The 17359-nt window shown below is 43.2% G+C and overlaps 2 protein-coding genes across 8 annotated transcripts in view; both read left to right on the top strand.

Annotated features, from left to right (window-relative positions):
• Positions 1-7280, top strand: LOC121577571 (cyclic AMP-dependent transcription factor ATF-7). Of its 7 annotated transcripts, none has more exons than XM_041891287.1 (13): positions 1-53; positions 994-1055; positions 1193-1289; positions 1992-2119; positions 2225-2383; positions 2832-2995; positions 3074-3167; positions 3325-3444; positions 3684-3854; positions 4653-4712; positions 4883-5071; positions 5297-5402; positions 5639-7280. In XM_041891287.1, exons 2-13 carry the CDS (start codon positions 1008-1010, stop codon positions 5869-5871), a joined length of 1569 nt encoding a protein of 522 aa, XP_041747221.1. In that variant the 5' UTR covers positions 1-53; positions 994-1007; the 3' UTR covers positions 5872-7280. The 7 variants fall into 7 exon arrangements, with proteins under 7 accessions (XP_041747221.1, XP_041747222.1, XP_041747219.1 ...); XM_041891288.1 differs by having other exon boundaries at positions 1992-2125; positions 2225-2371; XM_041891285.1 differs by having other exon boundaries at positions 1992-2125.
• A 1119-nt stretch (positions 7281-8399) lies between these two features.
• The window catches only part of LOC121577570 (disco-interacting protein 2 homolog B-A), a 92794-nt gene continuing 83834 nt past the window's right edge, over positions 8400-17359 (top strand). The window contains 1 exon segment of the mRNA XM_041891284.2: positions 8400-8615. Coding sequence (XP_041747218.2) covers positions 8531-8615 — 85 coding nt within the window. The 5' untranslated portion in view covers positions 8400-8530.

Raw genomic sequence — 17359 nt, 5'->3', positions numbered from 1 at the left:
TTTCACCGCAGAGGATATCCAGCAGCGGAGAGGTAGCTAGCGAGGGAGGTTGGGTGAGTTTGTAAACATTTGACATGCTCGTGTTCAGATATCAAGATGTTACCGAAAATACTTTGTCGCGGAGCAATTGACCGTCTGTCACATTTACTTTCCTCTTCGCCATTCTGAAATACTTATTTGACGCGCCTCAAATTGTGTCAGTGCCCTAGCCAGCTAGCCTGTGTGACACCCTTGTTGTGTACAGTAAGTATCCTCTCTGGCAAGGCGTTAGTCAGTTAGCTTTTAGCTGAAAATATTCAATAAACTAGCTTAGCAATAACAGCGACCGCCAAGAAGCCCTCTAAATTCGCTCGGCCGTTATTGCCAATGGTGGTTGATGGTCTGCTGTACTCTCTGTACCAAACCATCTGATGATAATGCTAATGGCCTGTCAGATCTTGAATAGCGAGGTTCATTCTTCGTCCTGTGTGACATTATCTTGCTAACTAGTTAGCTATATCTAACGTTAACTTGAAGTGCTGTTGTAATCATTGGCCCATGGCTAGCTACCAAGCAAGGGGCAAAATGGCTAGCTAGCTAGTTCGTTACCTTGCTAGCAGTGTATGTTAACTAGATTCTGTGCTTAGTTGAGGCTGCGCTGTTTGTTGACAGTTGGCAGAAAGGAGGCCATTTACCTAGGACAGCTAACCAGTAGGCGTATTTTACTATTAGCTAGCTAGCTTTGTATTTAATAACTTTTTGCGCTAAGAAAATGAACGTGTCACCATTATTAGCTACCTTTGTTTGATACTAGGAAAATAAATGGCATTGTGTTATGTAATGTAAACGAAGTGCTTTGATTGGAAGTAATGAACATGTAGGCAGTAAGAATATATATCATCTGTTAACCCTAATTTATTGTCCAATACAGCCGTTTTTTTATTACCTAGGTGTAAGAAGCAGACAAAATAACACATTTCCATTCTCTTCCTTTTCCATACCTCTTTATTGCAGGCTCTTTGTGTGAGATGGGGGACGATCGACCTTTTGTGTGCACCGCCCCAGGCTGTGGCCAGGTAAGGTCTCCTTCCCTCATTTTCCCTTCATCCCTCACTCTCTTTCCCCCACCCTTTCCCCTCTTTACATATCTTGGATTTCAGGAGCCATCTGATGTTCGACTATCACCTGTATCTTGTGTTATCTTTGTGCACAGAGATTTACTAATGAAGACCATCTATCAGTCCACAAACACAAGCATGAGATGACCCTGAAATTTGGTCCTGCCAGAACTGACTCCGTCATCATTGCAGGTGCTTGCCTTTAACAGTCCCAAGCATTTCTCAATTATACTGTATAAAACAATTATATGATAAGAACATATTTTTGACTAGCTGTTAAACAAACACCACCCTGTGTGGACTAGCACCAAGACCCCTAGAGGGCGTAGTTCTTCCTGATTTCGTACTACCTCTTGGTGTCGACGCAGCCAGCCCAGCCGGCTATACACTCGTGTCCCCCATAAAACATCCTCCATTCAGGCTGCAAAGGCTTCGGTTTCCTCCTTAACTCGCTTTAATGGTTCCACCACGCTAGACTGGCTAATGCTACTTCCTGATGTTGCAGCCAGGGGTAAATAAGACTGCTGCCACCTAATTGGCTGAATGCGGTGTGCAATATACGGAAGTTGTCCGAAAATGGTGGTGGAGAATTGTGTATTATTAAGACAGTATGCATATTTTTCCTGTTTTTTTTCTCCCGGAAGCACACCATTAAAGCTAGTTAAGGAGTAAATGGATGCCTTTGGAGGATGATTTATGTATGAACCGGGCGCTGGAGACACTAGTGTATTACCAGCTGTGCAGCTTAATGTCAATGGCAAATGACAAACGTAAGGATAATAGCGCTATCTGGCGGCAGCAGGGCTAGTGTGGACAGATGAGCCATCTCTGTTGTTAACACGTACTATGAAGTCTCTAAACCAGTTTCTCCTCTCTCTCTCTTTCTCCCACCAGACCAGACCCCCACACCCACCCGCTTCCTGAAGAACTGTGAGGAGGTGGGTCTGTTCAACGAGCTGGCCAGTTCCTTCGAGCAGGAGTTCCGGAAGGCCCATGAGGATGACCAGAGAAACAAAAACCCGGTGAGGGTGAGGACGGTGTAGGGGCTAGGATGGGTTCGGTTTTGAAACACCGGTAGTTTTACCAACTGATAAATGTTGTGTGTCTGGTTGTTGGTCCCCACACAGCTCACGGCCCCCCAGCTTCCAGCTCCACCCCTACAGACCCCCTCTGGGGTGAAGGAGGAGGATGAGGGGCCTCTGGAGGTTGACTCCTCCCCACCAGGAAGTCCTGACTCCACCTCCAGCATGTCAGACAGCAGCAAAGAGCCAACGGTGAGAGGAAAGGTACAACCTGGGGGCCATGTGAACAGGGTGTATGGTTGAACAGATTAATTGATGTGTGTGATTTCCTCTTGTCAAGTTTGCATGGTAACTTGGGTGAGAGAGAGAAGGGAACATTGGTGGCCAAAGAGAGGCTGCAAATGAATCACTTAACTGTGAGGCAAGTAAAGATGTCAGCAAAAAGTAGAAATTTAGTAGGTTTCTTAGTGGATTCACCTCAGCGGCCTATAGTGTCCAACTCCCACCTGAGTTTCTCTCTGGCTGTGTTTACAATTCTGATCTTTTTTTCACTAAGTGGTCTTTTGACCAATCAGTTCAGCTCTGAAAAAGATCTGATTTGGAAAGATCTGATGTGATTGGTCAGAAGACCAATTAGTGGGAAAAAATATCAGAATTGGGCTGCCTGTGCAAACGTAGCCTCTGTCTGACTGGATGTGATTTGTGTTGACAGGAGACTCCTCCTCCTCCACGGCCAGTGGTGAGCTCCGCCCCCACGCCAACCATCGTACGCCCAGGGTCCCTTCCCATTCACCTTGTTTACGACCCCCTGCACCCGACCCTGCCCTCGCCAACCTCTGTCATCACACAAACCCCGCCCTCCAACAGACAACTGGGGTGAGTCTAATCTGCCAACATCTCTCTTTATTTGTGTTCACTCTATTTAATTTATACTAATCTATCTCCTGTTCTCAGCTCTCCGACAGGCTCCTTCCCACTTGTAATGCATCTCCCCAATGGACAGACGGTCCCTCTCCTCCCCAGCCCAAATATGACCTCAGTCATATCTGTGAGTCAATCACATTTATTTATAATGCCCTTTTTACATCAGTATTGTGAGTGAAAGTAGTAATTTCTAATGAACATGAACAGTCTTGATAATGGCAGATCATTGGTAGGTGTTATTTTGTCTTCTCTTATTTTGACCCTTCCTGTGTAATATGTAGCTGGCAAGGCCGTTTAATATGGTGCCCAACATCCCTGGGATTCCAGGCCCTCCGATTGGTGGGACCAGCAGTGGCTCCTCCTCCCCATCTGGGTATAGTCTACACTCAGAGGCCAAGATGGTGAGAGACGCATGCACTGGTGGATACACACACACAGAGTTAAGAAACAAATAGCACTGGGCCTACCCATACCCGTGGCAGTGGAAGGCACAGGGTTGCAATGTTACCGGTAACTGTTTATTACTGAAAGTTCTGGTCATTTTGGTAAATTAATGGTAGTTTTACAACCTTAGTAAGGCAGGTTGTTGATGTCTGTATGGCATTTATGTGTGTCCCCATCCCTCCCTCTCTCTCTGTAGAGGCTGAAGGCAGTGCTGACCCAACAGCAGCAGCAGCATGGCCCGGGGGCTCAGAATGGGTCTGGAGAAGGCCCAGGGGGGGCAGGGTCCAGTCCCGCTGTCCCCCAGAGACACGAGCAGAGCCAGCAGCCCTCGCAGCACTCTGACACCCCATCTCCCGCACAGCCACAGGTAACACGCACATACTGACACACATAATACCTAAGGGTCAGGTGGAATCTGCTAAATCTTCTGTTCTCCCTGGTTGTTATACTCTGTTAGGGCTGCAGCCCAGTCACCAGAGGGGAGTTTATACTAGAACTGATGTGAGGAGTCACCTCTGAAAGGCCTGAAGGGGGCTAGTGGCAACGACAGACTGAACCTCCAGAAATTATCAAAATACTAGAAACGACACTGAACAAACCAAAAGCTGTTACAAAACATGTTTTGTAGATGAAATATGCTGGATAACATCTCTGCAGATTCCTTATGGCCCTGTATATAGTTAAAGGACAATTTCACTTTACCAAATCAGTATTTTGTTTGTAAATGGCATGTTATAGAAGTGTCCGGACACTTTTTGTGATTTCACTTGGTTTTGAGAAACGTTCCCTACCTACCAGCGATAGACTGCCTCATGCTTGTTCTACAGTTGCAGGGGCACAGACAAAACATGAATAAAGCTTCCAAAAACACCCAAATACTTTTAGAACTGCAACGCTCTCAGTATAGTGATGCAGGTCTTTAGATGTTGTACACATGAAATAGTGTCCTTCCGAACTTTATCCGCAACGTTTTATTTCATTTTGTTGGACTCGAGCGATACTTCTGTGTAGCCCGAGTCCCCAACAAAATGGAATATAAAATTGCGGATATAGTTCTTAGATCTCATGTCGCTTGCATGTATTTTCCTAAATTGTGCACAAACAGTGAGTTCAAATATGCACAGGCACACTCTCATGCCTATATGATTTACATATACTCACACAGCAAACCAGCAGTGGCTCCTCCTCTCCATTTGGGTATAGTCTACATTCAGAGGACATGATGGTGAGAGGCGTATACATGGAAACACTTTAAAATACACATGCAAATGCACTTTTACGCGCACACACACAAGCTCACACTCTTGCATTCTTTCTTATTCTCTCTCTCATACACACTCTCATACACACACCCAGTCCAGAGTGTATAACACCTTCCCCTCCCGTCTTCCCCAGGTGTCCCCAGCCCAGCCCACGGGGGGTAGAAGGCGGCGGGGTGCGGAGGTCGACCCAGACGAGAGGAGGCAGCGTTTCCTGGAGAGGAACAGGGCGGCGGCGTCTCGCTGCCGACAAAAACGCAAGGTTTGGGTCGGCTCTCTGGAGAGGAAGGCAGAGGACCTGGCTACCATGAATGTTTCTTTGACCGTGAGTCTACAACCGTAACTGGACCTAGACTGTAACTGTCTATTACAACAGCAGAGAAAGGCAAACTTACAACCATGAACCTGTCTGTGATTGTATTATACTGGTAGGATCCCTAATATTATTATTGTGCCCATGAGGTTTTAGTGTATGATTGTCAGTTGTTGAGAAGACAACTTTGTGTGTACATTGTCTTGTGTGATTTGTTATGTGTTCTGTTTCTATCAGAATGAAGTGGGTCTGCTGAGGAACGAGGTGACCCAACTGAAACAGCTGCTACTGGCCCACAAAGACTGCCCTGTCACTGCCATGCAGAAGAAGTCTGCCTTCTTAGGTAATAAAGACTTACCATACATGAATCAACTATCAATCACACAAGTCTTTCATTCACTCCATCTGTTTGATTTATCATTTAGGCTCTAATTTATCTGTCTCCATTCCATCAACGTGTACATCCACCCACCTACCTACCGATCCATCAATCCAGGATCAACCTCCTACTCATCCATCTAATCTATTGCTTGCCTCTCACCTCTCTTTAAGGGTGAATGTTTCTCTCTCTGTCTGTAGCTGCAGGAGTGGAGGAGTGCTCCAGGGACTCCCCCTCTGAGCCTATGGGCTCCCCAGCCCCGGTTATCCAGCACGGGCCTTCGCCCCTTGCCCCCAGCCCTGGGGCCATCACCGTCAACGGGCTGAGTGTGCGTGCGGCTGAGGCAGTGGCCATGTCGGTCCTGGCCAGCATGGGGGCGACCCAGCAGGGAGGGGTCCTCATGGCCACACAGCCGCAGCCTGCCCCTAGATGATGAGCAGGCACAGGGAGCCAATAAGAACTCTACATTGGGCTTTAGGAGGCTGGACTGGTACAATGACGTGTGAGAGAGAGATTGAAAGGGACCTGATTTGAAATCTGAAATCCCACCTGTTGATAGTACGTCTCACTCCCCTCCCCATCTATCTCCATCCAACGCTCTATGACCTTGGACACACTGGTAGCCTCACAGCCAATGATAATCACTGAGTACTCCCTTGGGCCCATTTTCTGATGGACCCTAGCTTGGAAGCACTGTCACTGTGTATATAGAAGCGTATGTACATACTCACACACCTGTGACATATACACACACTCGATCAAAGAATGTAGTTTTTTGTCTATTTCCAACTCTTCTCTCCCCTGTCTACAGTGTAAATCGCTCCTTACATATTTATGTTCTTTATACAGTTGTTCATCCTTGGGAAACTCTTTTTCATATTTAGTGCTGAATAAGTGTGAAATATTGTTTTCCCATTGTCATGGAGTGAGCCAAAGTAAGGATACAGTCAGTGTCTGGATTTTTTTTGCCCTCGTAGGAATTCTGCATTCAGACAATGTGTATGAAACCCCTTATTGACTGCATGGATATTAGAGGACACTGATGAAGACCACTGTCTGTATGCTGGTGTATGTTAATATTATCGCTGGTTTTTATGATACTGCTTTTCTCACCCAAGTGATATCAAATGACTGATGCAAACAATGATAATGTCCTAATGTAACACTTGAAATTGGTTAGGTTTTAGATTATACTTTATGTAATAATCAACAAACTTCATTAGATTTATAAATAATTGACCCAGGCTAAAGTAAGTTGACAAAAGTAGTAAAATATATTTTTATATTCAATATTAATGTTCCTGCGTTTTAGCTGAAGCGTGTGTAGTGAAGTCAGTGGTAGAACGATTTGTTCTAATTCAATGAAAATGAATGAAATTCTAGGTGATCAAAGGAAATATAAATCTATGACATTCTTGAATGCAAGTCTGGATTAGGGAACATCTATACGAAGTTATAGATTATGCCCTAGGCTCAGATGCTTTACGCTATTTGAAAAACTATATTTTGCTTTGAGGAATACCATATTGTTGATTTTTCTCATCTTTTTGTCTTTAACATATCAATGTTTTAAAATGTTCTATTCAAGTCATTTTATTGTTATTGCTGTAGCTTCTCCACCCTGTCATGTTACCAGTCCCCCTCATGTTCTGTCAAGAGGAGGGAAATGTCTGTCTTCAACAGTGAACCCAGAGTGTAACCTCTACAAACAAACTATTGTGGAATTTGATTGTCCCTAAGAATGTGTCGGGAGTTTTCCCCAAAAATAATTCCACCTCAAGGCGGGTGGAATTAACTTGTGTATAGTCTCAACTAATAAACTATCTCTGACAAAATAAATAACGTAATGGTTTCAGGTTAATCATTTTCATGCTGAGGATCTCTGTCTGCGTGCCTATCCCCTTGGTGCAGAGCTCCATGACAGAGTAGGAGCAGAAGGTGTCTCTGATGCGGTACTGGCTCAGGGTGCTCAGCTACAGGTGCTGAAAACTAGTGGACTGGTGGCCCGAGTACGTACACAAACGCAGAAAATGAAAAGGTGTGTACCAGGGGAGAACGACTCATAATGTCTGGAACAGAGCGATTGATACCTTTCCACATATTCCGCTCCAGCCATTACCACGTGCCCGTCCTCCCCAATTAAAGGTGCCACCAACCTCTTGTGGTGCATACAAACACCTTCCTAATATTGAGTTGGAAGTTAGGATTAGCCCCTAAAATTGTGTCCTTCACCATGATTTGTGTGAGCTTGGGATGTTCATCTTGTCATGAAATTGAAATAACTGACATATCATGGACCATCGTTTCATAATCAGTAGCCATATCTACAGGTAACTGCCAAAATAAAGGAAACAACATAAAGTGTCTTAATAGGGCACTGGGCCACCACGAGCCAGAAGAGCTTCAATGCACCTTGTCATAGATTCTACAAGTGTCTGGAACTCTATTGGAGGGATGCGATGCCATTCTTCCACAGGGCACGAGAGGTCACTGAATAGTTTGAGGAGCAAAAATTATGTAAACCATGCCATGGCTATCTCAGTCACCAGATCTCAACCCAATTTAACACTTCCATCAACAAAACACCAAATTATGTAATTTCTCATGGATGGGGGCATTGTCATCCTATCAGGGCATAGCCATGGTAGCCAAAATAATGACCTGCCCAGTATTTTTATACATGACCCTAAACATGATGGGATGTTAATTGCTTAATTGGTTCATACCTGTGTGGAAGCACCTGCTTTCAAAATACTTTGTATCCCACATTTACTCAAATGTTTCCATTATTTTGTCAGTTACCTGTATGTGTTCTGTCCGTGGTGTGCAAAATGCTCTTCTACATTCAGTTGCCATACAGTAACGCCAGGGGGAGCATACCGTCTACTGATCTCATGCCCCAGTCACATCAGACATGGTCATGTGACATATTCCTTTGGTGAGTTATTCATCGCTCACAGTTATGGCGGTGTCAGGGAGTCGCAAGGATGGAGTACAATCAACATCTTGATATCTGCTTTTCTCGTTGACTCAGGAACGTATTACCACTTTTCCTTGATTTTTACATACTACTCCGTATTATTGCTGCAACGATGGCGGGCCGAGGCGTGGATATGTCGGCACTACCAAAAGAGGTCAGGGACCAATTGGCGGAGTTGGATTTGGAGCTGTCTGAAGGTAAGGGTCTTGGAGAGTGAAAAGAGAAAGAGTTAAAGAGTTGTTGTGTCCGGTAAATGCTCCAATGAGTGTGTCCCAGATAAAAACATCAACAAACACCCGTCCGGTGTCAGTGGTGAGAACTGCAGTCTATACCCGGGCAGGCACGACTCGCTCGCGCTGCTCTGTTGCCCGCGAGGATGAAAACACACTGACCTCCTTTTTTTTAATTGTCATTTGATTAGCTGGTTAGTGTCATCAAAAAGCTGTTGGTCTTTATTATTTTCGCCTGCAATGTCATGTCATATTGTTGTTGAGTAATGAGAATATATAGAGAGATGAGTTATTGGATGAGGCTTTTGATGTGGCTACTGTATTAACTGTATGCTACAGTATATCCCGTGACTGGATGTTTTTTTTAATAGGGCTATTTGTTTATTTATTTATATTTGACATAATACTTACCATCAGAAGTAACCCTATAGCTCTCAACGTTAACACAATCTTCCAATTTGCTTTGCAGAGTCAGTGCATTCTTCTCTAGTCGCTAGGATATAAACTGCCTTCATGTTAATTGCAATATCAAGGAGCCCATACAGGTTTTCTTCCTGTCATAGAAATTAGGTCAAAGCTCTCTCCCTCTTCACATGTCTGTTTCTGAAGTCATGTGGGAATGCAGCTTTTGCCTTGTTTTGAGAAATGGCAATGCTAAAAAGAAAAAGAAATAATATGGTGTTATGCAAGTCTCCTCCTTGGAGGGTTAATCACAGTATTGCTGGATCTGTGCGGTGCTGTTCCAACGCGCCCGGTTCCAAGTTGCTGGTAATAGGCTACACCAATGGTCGGCAACCTTTTCCATTTGGAGTGCCAATTTATCTTACCATTTCTACCAATCTGCGTGCCAGTTATGATTTTCATATGCACATTTTTGTGAAACAGTTTAATTTAATTTCTTATAGTATTTTTATCTAAAAATCATTGTCTGTGGTTAATCTAAATTATATCTAAATGAAAATTATACAAATCTTAAAGTAACTTTTATTGCCATTGTCAACTATGTAAAAATATCCAACATAAAGCCAACACATAAAAACATTGCAGCCTGCAGGCAGAAAATATCCTGATAAAAATAAATATCCTATGAATCACATTGGCTATGCGTGGCCTGTTTGCAAAGAACTTGAAACATTATATCAACTATCAACTGGTTCCCCAGAAACTCCTGCTGGCAAACTTAAAACATTGGAGAAAATATTCTGGGCCCTCAGTTTCCCGTGCCAGTAAGCATGGGACGGACACAGCTGTAGGCTATTTGTGCAAGGGATAAGAAGTAACCAGGTTTTTTATGACGTTTCCACTGGATCTGAGCATTACATTTTTCTCTTTAATTCCTAGTGGTTATCGAAAGGAGAGAGCTTGAAATATTATTCCAATACTTTGAGGAACTATTGTCATTGTCAATTGATTCTAAAAACAGACTTTGTTTACTTACTGTTTGAGGTGAAAAAAATTTACTTTGAGAAGCTCCACAGCTCATTAGTGGTGGTGAGTTAAGACAATCAGAAATCTTATCAGACATCCCCAAATGGGCACATTTATAGGCCTACATTTATGCACAGGCCAGGTAGACTAGTCCTACGTCTATATGCGTAATCAGGTGCTCGTCCTTACTCAACATTGACAGGAGCGTTTCAAACCAAAGACGATTAATAAATTGACAAAACTTGTAAATGGAATGAAATTAACAAAAACGTCTATCTCACAAGTGTAGGATATGATGTGAGTTCTGCAAAAGACATGTCAACTCCGACAATGAGAATGGTAAATTACTGTAATAATAATATATTGAATGCATTAACAGAAATTACGGTAACCGAACAAACATTGGAGATTAAAAATAATGGGAATTAACGGTAAATGTAGGCTACAAGTGGTTATACAGTGGGGAAAAAAAGTATTTAGTCAGCCACCAATTGTGCAAGTTCTCCCACTTAAAAAGATGAGAGAGGCCTGTAATTTTCATCATAGGTACACGTCAACTATGACAGACAAAATGAGGAAAAAAAATCCATAAAATCACATTGTAGGATTTTTAATGAATTTATTTGCAAATTATGGTGGAAAATAAGTATTTGGTCAATAACAAAAGTTTCTCAATACTTTGTTATATACCCTTTGTTGGCAATGACACAGGTCAAACGTTTTCTGTAAGTCTTCACAAGGTTTTCACACACTGTTGCTGGTATTTTGGCCCATTCCTCCATGCAGATCTCCTCTAGAGCAGTGATGTTTTGGGGCTGTCGCTGGGCAACACAGACTTTCAACTCCCCTCCAAAGATTTTCTATGGGGTTGAGATCTGGAGACTGGCTAGGCCACTCCAGGACCTTGAAATGCTTCTTACGAAGCCACTCCTTCGTTGCCCGGGCGGTGTGTTTGGGATCATTGTCATGCTGAAAGACCCAGCCACGTTTCATCTTCAATGCCCTTGCTGATGGAAGGAGGTTTTCACTCAAAATCTCACGATACATGGCCCCATTCATTCTTTCCTTTACACGGATCAGTCGTCCTGGTCCCTTTGCAGAAAAACAGCCCCACAGCATGATATTTCCACCCCCATGCTTCACAGTAGGTATGGTGTTCTTTGGATGCAACTCAGCATTCTTTGTCCTCCAAACACGACGAGTTGAGTTTTGACCAAAAAGTTCTATTTTGGTTTCATCTGACCATATGACATTCTCCCAATCCTCTTCTGGATCATCCAAATGCACTCTAGCAAACTTCAGACGGGCCTGGACATGTACTGGCTTAAGCAGGGGTACACGTCTTGCACTGCAGGATTTGAGTCCCTGGCGGCGTAGTGTGTTACTGATGGTAGGCTTTGTTACTTTGGTCCCAGCTCTCTGCAGGCCATTCACTAGGTCCTCCCATGTGGTTCTGGGATTTTTGCTCACCGTTCTTGTGATCATTTTGACCCCACGGGGTGAGATCTTGCGTGGAGCCCCAGATCGAGGGAGATTACCAGTGGTCTTGTATGTCTTCCATTTCCTAATAATTGTTCCCACAGTTGATTTCTTCAAACCAAGCTGCTTACCTATTGCAGATTCAGTCTTCCCAGCCTGGTGCAGGTCTACAATTTTGTTTCTGGTGTCCTTTGACAGCTCTTTGGTCTTGGCCATAGTGGAGTTTGGAGTGTGACTGTTTGAGGTTGTGGACAGGTGTCTTTTATACTGATAACAAGTTCAAACAGGTGCCATTAATACAGGTAACGAGTGGAGGACAGAGGAGCCTCTTAAAGAAGATGTTACAGGTCTGTGAGAGCCAGAAATCTTGCTTGTTTGTAGGTGACCAAATACTTATTTTCCACCATAATTTGCAAATAAATTCATAAAAAATCCTACAATGTGATTTTTGGGTTTTTTTTCTCTCAATTTGTCTGACATAGTTGACGTGTACCTATGATGAAAATTACAGGCCTCTCTCGTCTTTTTAAGTGGGAGAACTTGCACAATTGGTGGCTGACTAAATACTTTTTTCCCCCACTGTATATGTGATGGGGAATTGATAGACACAGCAAACAATGCACACAATGAAGTTAGGAAACAATGAATAAAAGGGCGGGAGAGCGCATTCTGGAGAGAGACGTGCCTTGTGCATCTGAGCCACAATCCTCCTATTCTTGGACCATGGCATCCCCGCAGCCTCCTCAATGGATTAGTCCACTGAGACAGGTGCAAATCAGAAAGGTGTCTTGTGTGCCATTAAAAAATAATATATTTGCGACTACTCGACTAGAAAAATCTAATGTTTTCGTCACAGACCCCTTTTGTCATACAGTATTCCATATAAGGCACCGAGACCTTATGAAAGTTGCACAGTATACCCTTAATCTTGTAATAAATCAAATCTAGTGATGCATAACTTGACATTTCTGCCATCCATTGTGACATTGTGGGAGGATAACCAACCTTCCAATTAATGGCAATGCATTTCTTAGCCGCTATAAATGCTAGGTTACACATTTTCTTCTGATAACGGTTTCCAGTATCAACATTTCCAAGCAAACAAAAACAGGGAGAAGGGAGAATCTGAATCCATTTATCATCATCAATAGTGTCTCCCAGGTCTTCTTCACATTTTTGCTTGACATGTTTTGTGTCATCAGGAAAAGCCTCTATCAACCCTTGATACAGTTTGGAAATCAACTTTAGAGGTTTGTCAGACTGCTTTAAAATAGTTTCAATCTTTGAAGCTTCTGGCTTGTCCAGTGTTTGTTGCACAGAGAGAATAAAGTGTTGTATCTGCAAAAGTTCGCCTCAGCGTCGTCACAGACTGGTCTTCACTGGTTACATGACTGTGCTGAGGCCCCTGTCACCATCTGATCCTGCTCAGATGAGGCATGACAAATAATTACCTTGATGTACATTTATTCATTATATTATCCAATAATATAATTAATGGTTCAATAATTGAAATGACCATTATTCACAGATCCCAGACTATCCATCAACTCAAGATGGAACTTTGTATCCATTCACTGATTGTTATCATACACTGCAAAATTCACCTGAGCTCCGTAGACTGGTCTTCCTTGGCTGTCTGACCCTGCTGGGACACCTGTCACCATTTGATCCTGCTTAGACATGATGAGCATAGTGTTGTGTACTGACTATGCACCATGACAGTGTAGCCTGTAGAGCTGTTTATACCATGTTGGTGTGAAAAGTAGGGAATTAGCTAGGCAAACTGACAGATCAATAATTTGACATTGCTATACTGACGCTAATAAAAACTCACATTGTGCTGTGAGAAAATGTCAGAATATCGGTCTTCAATGGTTTGGCCGCTGGTTTCATCGTTTGATTTAGGTCTAGTGTGATTGATACAAAAATAATAGCTAAAATACTAGCCAACTTTTGGCTAGTTCTAATGGTACATCAACTGGTGAAAACTAGCCAAGTTAATTTACATCTGTCGAAACGTGACAAAAAAGGCTACAAAACATTTCCATACACACAACAGCTGTTAGATGCTGCTACCTGACATATAGCTAGAGGCTAGAGCTGAACTGGCTGTGGTAACTGCTAGCTAGCTAGCTTAATTCTCTTCAGACAGAACTTCAGTCGACAGGTGATGAAACATTAGCTAACTTTACACGTCATTTACACTACTACCTCAGCACTGGGAATATATATTTTGTCTGCTGTTAAGTCAAACAGCTGTTACCTTGCCAGCTACATCAGTCAAATAAAGAGGTACCAGTTTCTGCTCTGCTTGCTTTTACAACCCAGAGAAAAAGCGCAACACACAGAGACAGCAGCTGCAGACAGCAGCACCGTGCTGGTCCTATAATAATAGCTTTGCCTTCACACAGCCTGTCCGACGCTCTGTGGTGTCCATCCGGTCCTAAATCCAGCCCGCTGAAACCGCCAAACAGCCTACCCGACCGCTCTGAGGTGTCCACATGCTCCTAAAGCACATCGATGCCGCTGTTTGTATCACAGTGCAATTATAAAACTGGGGGGGACAAAAATGCAATTTCAGAATGTGGGGAGGTCATGTCCCCAGTGAAAGTTGCGCCCCTGGCCTATTGTAGAAGTGCTCACAAAGTGACTTTTTGGACCAGAATGCCAACATATTCAAGAGATCAAGGTGCTCAAAGTTTACGTATTTTGCATACCCCACCATACCATGAGACATCCATGTCTTCATCACTGGAAATTGATTAAATTATATATTTTTCCTACAGATCTATACAACCTACTCCACATTTTCAAAGTGATAGAATGTGATAGAACATTTTCCAAATTAAGAACAAATACAAAAACTGAAATATCATAATTGGATAAGTTTCCACCCCCATGAGTTAATACTTGGAGGAAGCACCTTTGTCTGAAGGTACACAGCTGTGAATCATTTTCAGCTGAGAATAATTTTAATTCTACCAACTTTGCACAACTCTTACGGCAACATACATTGCATTCGGAAATTATTCAGCCCCCTGACTTAATCCACATTTTGTTACGTTACAGCCTTATTCTAAAATTGATTACATTTTTTTCCTTCTCATCAATCTACACACAATACCCCATAATGACAAAGCGAAAACAGGTTTTTAGAAAGTTTTGCAAATTTATACAAAAACAAGAACAAAAATACCATATTTACATAAGTATCCAGACCCTTGAAATTGAGCTCAGGTGCATCCTGTTTCCATTGATCACCCTGATAGAAAGAGGACAGAAAGAAGGGAACACATTGTTACTTTGGCCCAACGCCTAGAAACTATGTGTGCAAGGTCATGATCAGCTAATTGCACCCTGAGAGCAGAGACACCTAGTTTGTGCATGAGTATAAAGAGTGCTGAAGGGGAGCACCCCTTCAGAGCTTCTGACAGACTTGTAATTTGAGTATTACGTTTGTTTTAACCTCTCCGGCCGTGATAATAAAGATCTGTTCATTTAACTTTGACTTGGAGTCCTTAGTGGTAATTTCCATGACAATTTGGCGTCACGAAACAGGATGATTGATTCTACCTGTGGAGCTCAGCATTGGGGGTCTGCGAGGGAACACCGGTGTCACATTCCATGTGAAGGCGTGCAAGGGAAATTCCCGTCTGACCAAAGACGACGTGGACCCGCCCAGACCAGACCTCCACTGTGGGCTGCCTGGGAGAAAACACATCATCTACAAAACTTGGAAGGACTGACAACTGAATTTCAGCAAGTCAATTTAAATGAATTTTGAACAATAAGAACTGTTTTGAGAAGCTTAGAAAAGGATCCAGAGTCCCAAGATGGGACTAGGCGGGGGTAGAGGGACCCCGTCAGCAACGTTGTCTATAGGTATTCAGGGATCCTTACGTATGTCTGGGAACTACATGGAAGTTCTGGGAACTCCATTTTAGGATTTAGAGAATAGTAAGTGATTGAGTGGAATGATTTTTGCATGATTGACTAATTTACTGAAAAAGGGAAATTAGTTCCCAGATGATTGAGGTATGAGTGTGATCATTGTTAGAGTAAAGTAAATTGTTAAGGTATAATTCAAAGTAATAATGGGGAAAGGGAACAGTAAAAGTAGATATGAAGACCCAGATTGGGCACCAAAGGGACCCAGTAAAGTGATGACTAAAAGTTTTGTAAGTGGGTACTGTGCCAGACAGAAGATTGGACAGCATGGACTGATGGTGGTTTCCCTGAGGATGGCACCCTGAGCTATGAGAGGTGCCACCCCGGTGAAAGTTGTCCCAAAGAATAATCACAGACCATATAAAGCTCAGTACCCTCTTAGCAAAGAAGCAGAAAAGGGTATTATTCCCATCCATCAGGCCCTGGTTGAAAATGGGGCTTGTATCCCATGCCCAAATTCTCCTTGTAACACCCCTATTTTACCTGTTAGGAAGCCACCTGGTGAATATTGTTTTGTGCAAGAGCTTAGAATAGTTAATGATACTGTTCACGCAAGAGCACTCCTGGTGCCGAACACAGTTACTATTCCTTCCCAAGTTCCCCCAGGGACCTGCCATTTTTGCCCAGGAAATGGTCGAGGAACCTGGAAGGTTTTATTCCCCCTGGGGGTAGTACTGTGGTTCAATACGTTGATGACCTGTTGGTCTGTTCCTCATCTGAGGAAATCTGTCACGACGATACTAAGGCATTGTTCATTTTCTTAGCTGAAAATGGTCATAAAGCTTCCCCCTCTAAGATGCAGTTGTGTAGAAGTTCTGTTAAATATTTGGGTCATGACATTACTTCTGAGGGTCGCGCCCTCTCTAAAGATAGGCTTGAGGCAATAAAGTCCCTGCCTAAACCTGCTACTAATCAGCACAATGTCGCTGTTGGGAGTGGCTGGCTCCTGTCGCCCATGGTTGAAAGACTATGCGGAGACAGTATAGCCTCTGCAGGATTGTATTTATGGCAGAAAGATGGACATGTCTGAAGTGGTGGAATGGACAACTCTAAGCGTTTAGACACTGTTATCCAAGGCATGCTTTCTTGCCTCCGCTCTGTTGCTGAGGCAACTGAGGCGGTTTTGGCATGTTCTGATATTGTAGCAATGACTGAGCTGACGGTGCATGTTTCCCATGCGGTTCATACCATTATTACACAAGCTAAAACTGCCCATCTTACACCTGCCAGATGATCAGAACATCCTTTTGACGATGTCTCATATTACACTAAAGAGACGTACTGTACCTAACCCCTCTACTCTCCTCCCTACAGCTGATGCCGTTGAAGAACATGACTGTGAATTGACCATTGAGATTGACTGTAGCCCTAGGCTTGACTTAAGAGACATTCCTCTTTTGAATTCGGACTTTGAGTTTTTTGTGGATGGCTCTGCCCAGCGAAACGACATGGGTGAACCTTTACTGCCCTACCAAGCAAAAAGGCAGTAACTACTAATTTGGTCAAAAATTAGTTAGTCATTTTTTCTACATTAAATACATGCTTAATCATGTGGACAAGTATCCTGCCTCTATTGTATTGTGTTTTGGAGAAAATGGGGGTCATATTAGCAGTAACTGCAAAAAGTTACTGTGAAACCAAGGTAAATGGCAGTAACTGAACTTACTGCCTTTTAGCTTGGTTTCAACCTGCCCTTGGCAGCAGTTACTGCCTTTTACCTAGGTATCATATCATTTTATTCTGATAGTGACACAATCGAACCTGTATGACACTGACACACACATGCATTGCTAATCTAGGGACACAACATCATGGCACAGCATTCCCTGGGGAAATGATGGTTGAACTTGCTCTGA

This window comes from Coregonus clupeaformis, chromosome 12, assembly GCF_020615455.1.
Source record: "Coregonus clupeaformis isolate EN_2021a chromosome 12, ASM2061545v1, whole genome shotgun sequence".
Classification (NCBI taxonomy): Eukaryota; Metazoa; Chordata; class Actinopteri; order Salmoniformes; family Salmonidae; genus Coregonus; species Coregonus clupeaformis.
The sequence above is the reverse complement of the archived record's forward strand: the minus strand, read 5'-3'. Positions and strand labels throughout refer to the sequence as shown.

Bases quoted from the DNA above. Each gene is read 5' to 3' on its own strand.
- LOC121577571 (XM_041891285.1), top strand. From the start codon at position 1,008: ATGGGGGACGATCGACCTTTTGTGTGCACCGCCCCAGGCTGTGGCCAG. The intron at 1,056-1,192 runs GTAAGGTCTCCT...CTTTGTGCACAG, and splicing joins CCGCCCCAGGCTGTGGCCAG to AGATTTACTAATGAAGACCA. The intron at 1,290-1,991 runs GTGCTTGCCTTT...TTCTCCCACCAG, and splicing joins TGACTCCGTCATCATTGCAG to ACCAGACCCCCACACCCACC.